The sequence below is a fragment of the Mastomys coucha genome, unplaced genomic scaffold (assembly GCF_008632895.1).
Source record: "Mastomys coucha isolate ucsf_1 unplaced genomic scaffold, UCSF_Mcou_1 pScaffold4, whole genome shotgun sequence".
Classification (NCBI taxonomy): Eukaryota; Metazoa; Chordata; class Mammalia; order Rodentia; family Muridae; genus Mastomys; species Mastomys coucha.
Genome location: NW_022196910.1, coordinates 18,098,055 through 18,105,243, shown reverse-complemented (window position 1 = coordinate 18,105,243; position 7,189 = coordinate 18,098,055). Strand labels below are relative to the sequence as shown.

The 7,189-nt window shown below is 40.2% G+C and overlaps 1 protein-coding gene across 20 annotated transcripts in view; it reads right to left on the bottom strand.

The window, feature by feature from the left end:
* Anks1b (ankyrin repeat and sterile alpha motif domain containing 1B) overlaps positions 1–7,189 on the bottom strand; it is a 1,082,674-nt gene that overhangs the window by 395,987 nt on the left and 679,498 nt on the right. For 13 of the 20 annotated variants that reach the window (XM_031349133.1, XM_031349134.1, XM_031349137.1 and 10 more), the window contains one exon: positions 5,077–5,183. In XM_031349133.1, the coding sequence (XP_031204993.1) occupies positions 5,077–5,183 (107 nt within the window). The other 7 variants (XM_031349155.1, XM_031349152.1, XM_031349149.1 and 4 more) reach the window with 7 other exon arrangements.

Genomic DNA, 7,189 nt, shown 5'->3' with positions numbered 1-7,189 from the left:
CAAAAAAACCAAACCACTTTTGTAAAAGTGAGTCTACCACTACTGTCTGTCCTAAATGAATTTGGAAACTTATAGATGCTTTTGTAATATAAGGCCATCCACTCAATTCAAAGTCCAGTCTGCTTCAGAAACAGGAAGACAGAGGAAATGGACATTTTTCTCTTATACCTTTACACCGTAAAAGCTTCCTAGATTTGCCTGAAAACATAGTTAAGTAAGAAACCATCACGGAGCGATTAATCTTAGCCATTAAGGTTAAGTTATTTCTGTTGTTCAGTTCTAACTTCTTACTTGGATGGTGGTTTGCTAAGACTTAACAGGTCATTTTGCCAGACCAGCTGCAAACGGAGCTCTTGTTGCAGCAAAGTTCTGGAACATAGGAGAGATCTGTAGGTCTATTTGCACGGGACATGCACCACAAACATGGGAGAAAATTTTCATTTAAGTATGTACCTATTGGCCTTCTCTTGCTTGCATCTTTTGTTTACCTCTATAACCTCCAATAGCTCCTTGGCTCTCCTTCAGTGTATAACGGGCACTGCTCACTTTGACCTCCAGTAAGAGCTTTATGAATGCTACCCACTCAAGTTCACAGATAGACCAATTTGTGTGTGGCTTCCAGTATTATCTTTTATAATTGACTCCATAAAGCCTTCACCCTGAGCACTTTAACAATGGTCAAATCACTTCAAGCCAATCGGTCAACAGGAGATGCTAAAGGAATGATGCATTCGACAATTTCATTCTTTTCCCCTTTAGAATTTACAAATGTAACTGTTGGGTAGTAAGGCCAGAGAGGATCCACGTCAGTCCTCCTCCAAGTAACAGACACTTTGTAATATGGTCTTTACACCACCAATCTGCTGTAGTATTGCTTAGGTATGATAGATGCCATCACCATCTCCATTTGCCTTGACTTTGAGCCCCAACATATTGTTTGCATTTTCCACTTTGTGCTATACTATAGGAAAATCTGCTGATTGATGCTGATTGTATGAAAAGATGAGGGGCAAGATTCCTGTCTTATAGTCTATATGCATGAAGGAATGTTTGGGGGCTATGCAGGCAAATACTCAGGACAACAGTATGCCCTGAGTGAGGTAAGAGTCGTGTTTTGTTCATCATTATGTCCCTAGTAATGATCACTTCCTAGCACATGGAAAATATTTACAGAGGACTCAATTCCAGAATGAGACAACTAGTTCTCCATACTCTCATTGGCCAAAAAGATTTTCAGTTTATAGACGAGACTGAGGGCCAGCATGCCAGTCTATTGTGTATGTGGTATTTACAGGTCGATTTATATGCCTATAGTATTATGTTAGGAGCTGTGAGAAAGGCAACAAAATCATACACAAAACAGACTTGCTGGGTTTCAATTCTAGTTGAGAAGACAAGATATACATAAGTGGAAACTTAATTCCTAATTCTAGAATGATGGCTGCAAAATCCAACTGCTAAGCGAGTTTGGAAAGACAAACTACTATGGACTAGAATCCTTAAGGGAAGTTATGTAAACTAGGCAGGGACACCTTTGAGAATAAAAAGTATAAGGGAGAAAAGGCAATGACAGTCCCTGAGGAGCAGGAGAGGACCTAGGAAGTAAAGACATAGGAGACGAAATAGAGGGTTTGAGACTTGGATAACTTAGGGGGCAGTCATCTAGCTCAGAAAATGAAAGATGATGGTAGCAATAAATATAGTAAGAAAAAAAAAAACCAAGCAAGTCTGCATAACAATGGATACATCCCTAAACTCCTTTTTGGGAAAATAAGCAACATTAAAACTTAGTCATGTTACATATATTACAAAGGCTGAAGAAATGCACAAGGCTCAGAGGACCCCCATGGCTTTCCCAGGTCTGGTGAGAAGCAAGGAGATTGTCCTTATGCAGAGAGCAGATGTGATGTATGTCTTTAGAGGAAACAGGCGGGCCAGGACTAGGGAAGACTTCAGACACATGACTGGTGAGAAGGCCTGTGACGTCAACACACACATGACTTTCCCAAAGTCTTAGCTGGCTTAAGGTCCTGTTGTAGCCCTTCCTGAATTGTACCAATTTCTATTTATTTTTATACTTTTAATGATGCTTTGGATCTAACCTGTGTCCTTGATGTTCTATAAACCAGGATGAAGACACAGAGCAAAAGTTTAAAATTTTGTTTTAAAAATACGGACAATAATTCTTGTACCTATGAATTAAAGGTAAGTATTAAGAGCCCGAGGAGATGCTTTGGATCTAATCTGTGTCCTTGATGTTCTATAAACCAGGATGAAGACACAGAGCAAAAGTTTAAAATTTTGTTTTAAAAATACGGACAATAATTCTTGTACCTATGAATTAAAGGTAAGTATTAAGAGCCCGAGGAGAAGTAGTAAAAGATAATAAAGAGTTAAAAGCACATAGGGAGGAGCTTTCTTCTTCTCTAACTATGTTCAGGAATCAGTATCAAGTCATCTTTACTAAAGTTAATGATTGTCATTAGATAAAAACACAAAAACCATATATTGTGTTTATGTTTAAGAGTATATAGAATATATTTAGCAAAAAAATTAAGTCTTGAGTAAATGTTTTCTTCAAAAGTTATTTATATAAAACCTTTAAAGTTAATTCATCAATAGACTATGTTTCCAAAACAAAGTGCATGCATGGATGTACTATGACATTTTAACCAACATTAATTATATCCTCTTGATGTCTACTGTCTTCTTCTAAAAAGACCTATACCACATCATAGTTAATGGGAGCATGGTGCTTGTTGCTTAGGCAACAGAATGAATAAATGCATGTCAGAATGTGCCACAAGAAAAACAAAAGCTAGACTATGATACCGAATGGAAGCTGAGCAGGTCTAACAGATTTTTACATTAATGAAATCTGTTTCTTTAAGTGGGCCAACCATGGAGTACTGTAAGCTCAGCATTAAGTAGCCTATGGCAATCAATGGACTATTAATGTAAAGGTAGACAATCTTTTCTCACAATATTGGCACCAAACAAATGGTGCACGAAAGCATGAAATGCACTAATTGATGATACCATTTAATTGATGACACCATTTCATGATTTACTTCATCCTCACAATTAATTAATCCTTGTACACGGCAAATCAAAGCTGTTGCTTTGATTCTGTCTTATGGTGCAAATCCTTGGCATGCCTAAGTTAACAAGGTGATCTTATGTTCTGGAAGATTCCATACACTACTTGGAAAGAAACAGGTAAAGCCACAATCTAGGATTAGACTTTGATCTTCCCATGATGCTTGGGATTTTTTTTTCCTTTTGGATTTATTTGGTGCACAATTCACACATGACTGTTCTGCACACTCTTTCCTCAAATTCTTTTTTAAAACTGGAGTGATTACCTTCTAGTTAAATATGTTCAAAGAGGGATTATATTTGTTCATAAGTGTTTAATACTCAGAGAAAAATTAAGCTGAATTAAAGTCCTTTAGTATGGGCGATTAACTCAGTGAATCTAAAACCCAACTTCTCATGGACCAGAATAGATTTGGACCAGGGTTTGGGAATGACATGCCCCATTTCAGGTAGAGATGGGGCGGGGGTGGGGGGAGGGAGGAGGAAGTAGCTATGCAGAGAGGTGCAGTCAACATAAGTAATGCCGAAACGATATTAAATTTGTTTGCTAGTTCTGGTAATTATTAATACCATCTGTTTACAGCCCTCAATAAGTCTTAAACCTGTTCAGGGCTGTAACAACTTCTATTTCCATCCTATTTCACCCACAGAGCCCCGACTGTATAACCAGTGACTGTCTGATGGACACAAGAAAAAGAATTGCATAGCTCATTAATTAAAAAACAACAAGGTACCCCTAAAGGGTTATATGCATATATTACTTAATGTTCATATGATGGGCCACATTTATACATTTTTAAAAACCTTATAAGCATGCACATTTTTGTAGGAGTAGAAGTTTAACCACCTTAATAACCCTCAAAGCTGTAATAATTCAGTCAACTTTGGAGAAAAGCAATCTAGAAAAAGGAGCCGCAAAGCCCTGACTAGCCCTCAGTGGCTTATGAATTTGCTGCAGGTGCCAGCCTCAGTGATTTATCTCAGAGGAATGATTAAGAATACCTATGAGCCGTTTGTGTGCTACATGCTTGTAACATGTAGGTCTCCCTAAATTTAGGGATTGGTGATGTGTGATGGGACCTTAAAAGCAAGGGAAAGTGAGAAGAACCGTGATGTAGCTTAAAGGAGCTTAACAAGGAGAGCCGATGAGCACCGGGGGAGGTCTAGGAATGATTAGAAAACTACATTGTTGTCTGCAAGCCTCCCATCCTCTTCCTCCTCCTCTTCCTCCTCACCTATATGCTCACTGAGAAGTTTGCACATGCCCGGTTTAGACTGTACACAGACCAGGACTTGGAAGTACACCCATGCATTTGGTACAGCAGCCCCTTTCTACATCCTGACAGCTAATTGACCCAAGTGTTTGTTTTTCACCTAAAGTAACAAACAATACTTCATCGCTCTTCAGTCAGCGTGTGGAAGGAAGAGCCTGCTCTCACTAAGCTAAGCGACCGGCTGAAGCAGCTAGCTCACGAAGGGTCATCCACAGGATTTAAACGGCTTATTGAATGATTAGCAGAAAAAAATGATCTTCATACCATCAACATAGCAGACTCTAATTAATCACAAATACTGATATTCAAGCGGAAATAACGAGTCTCCGGAATCTAGATTTAGCTGGAGCATGGTATAAATCTAATTGTATGCTATGATCACAAATGTATAGGAAAGGAAAAAAAATCATACAATGAATGACAGGGAGACTATAAATGTTAATCTTCTTTCAGAACCTATAAATAGAGTTCTCACCAATTCATACAACACACATGTCTAATGGATGCATATAGATGCCATTTTCTAGTCAGTGTCTATATGCACACAGCAAGTTCTGTCCTAAAGGCATCCAATTTTCTGATGCAGTTACATATATAAAGCTGATCTGTTTCCGTGCAAACCAGGCTGCCTCTGAGCCATGTAAGACACATAAGAAGCAAAGACAGACAAAAGGCAGCTCCGTGGACACAGAGAGCATCTTACCATAAACTGTACATTGTCAAATCCATTAGCCATCAGGTGGTTCTCGTACTGAGGTAGCCCAATGCTTTCCAGCCATTGTCCCACTGTTTGGACAGGGCATCTGGGTCCTGTAAGAGGGTGAAGAGGGAAGCGTTTTAGCAGGGAGTAGCCGTCCACAGGGTAATAGCGGTAGTCCTGGGCTGAGAGGTGGCATTGCCACATCATGCTCCTGGGAAAGTTGTTATCAAAGGAGCCCGCCAGCTTGACAGATTAATGTTCTCAGCGAGAGAGCAAGTCAGAAGTAAAACATAGTTTGCCAGGCAGGCTGTGGAGTATGACTTGATCCTAGCTGCACATTTCTTTACATATTAATCTTTACTACCGACCAGTGCGTCATACAGCCCCCAAAACCAGGCAGGAGAAGAAGGCATATCAAGCTGTCAGCCTAGGCTGCTCTGCGTTCTATGTGACTGCTGGAGTACTCCACAATGAGCAACACACGGCCAGCAGCCAGAATTCTTTTTATCAAGTACTCCTACACTCATCAGTATGCAGCTCCACGCTCCTTGCTCCCCCTCGCTCGCTCCCCTTCATTACCCAGCCCAGGCTACACCTCGCATTTTCAATAATAGCCATCAGATAAGGCAGATTTTTTTTGTCTGCAAGCTGTAAGCCTGCTGCTGCTGCTCCCTCCTACACACCCATCCAAGCGTCAATCTTGAATGATGAGAGCAGTCAAAACAAGTGCAGAAAATAGCAAGACTCAAGCAAACCCAAGCGCCTCAATCGGAATCGAAGCTTCATCCCGGTTATACGTTACCGAGCTATTTGTTGTGGGGTTTTTTTTTTTTTTACGTTTCAAAAGACACCAGGAAATTCGAAGCTTGAACTACAGCTCATAACGAGGCTCACCACAGGTTCCCTTTCCCCTTCCCTTCCTCGCCTTTCTCCCTTTAAAAATGTACCAGAGGGAACGGCTTCTGATTGAAAGCTTCACAGTGTAATTATTCTTTTTCTTCTTTACCATGCAGTATTAAAGTGAACCTCTCTGGGGATTTTTTTTTCTTTTTTTTTTAATTTTTGAATTACTGCAACATATAGAAACTGCATCATAACCTGAGAGTCAAGACAATTCATTCCTCGTTTGTCCTAAACAACAACATTATTAGGCACAAGAAAAGCCATCCCCACTCTGGTATTTATAACTCTATCTACCAAGCGCCCTATTCTAAAATATCTATAAAGGTAACATTAACTGGATAGAATTTTTTTTTTATTAGAGAAGAAGAATCCTAACCAAAAATAATTCAAGAATAACAGATGTAAGTGTGTGAGTTTTTACTGAATGGCAGACAGACTGAGTAATTTATTTAATAATTGAGAGAAACCACAGATTAATAATAGAATCTGCAGAACTACCTCATCAGGGGAGAGATTCGAGACTTGAAGAGAACTATCAGAAAGGCTAGGCTAGCCCTCAGCCCTAGGAAGAACTCTGGCCCCAGTGTTCCTGGAAGACTAGCACCTTCTGCTTGAATGCTGCCTCTCACGGGGCTCTCACTACTCAGCCAAAGCCTCTGTTCATTAGAAAGATATTTTACTTCCTATCTAACTCCCACTCTCTGGCTCCAGCTTTGCCTTGGGAGTCACACAGATTGGGAACAGAGTCTCTTCCACATCAAGTACGTTAAAAATTAAACATAACTCTCACACTACCCACCCCACTCTGTCCTGAACTCGCAGTATGTGCCCAGCGAATATCGATTCGGTAAACAAAACCTTCGTTCGTCCTCAAGTCTCGTCTTTCTCTGTTTCTTTTCTCAGTTTAGGGCCATTGCCAACCTCCTCGGCATATAAACATTTACTCCCAAACAGTGTGCATGCTTCTTCTGTCGGGGACACCACTCCCTGGGTTCTAACCCTTCTCCGTCTCTGGTGCTTATGGACCTACTATCTCCTCTGATTTTTGCTTTGTTTGTTTCCTGGCACCTGGCCTAATATAACAATGGTCATTGTATTGTTCTTTAGTCCCTGCTGTATTTTTAATCACTAACAATGTTTTCACTTCCTCCTTCTCTCTCTCTCTCTCTCTCTCTCTTTCTCTCTCTCTCTCTCTCTCTCTCTCTCGTGTGTA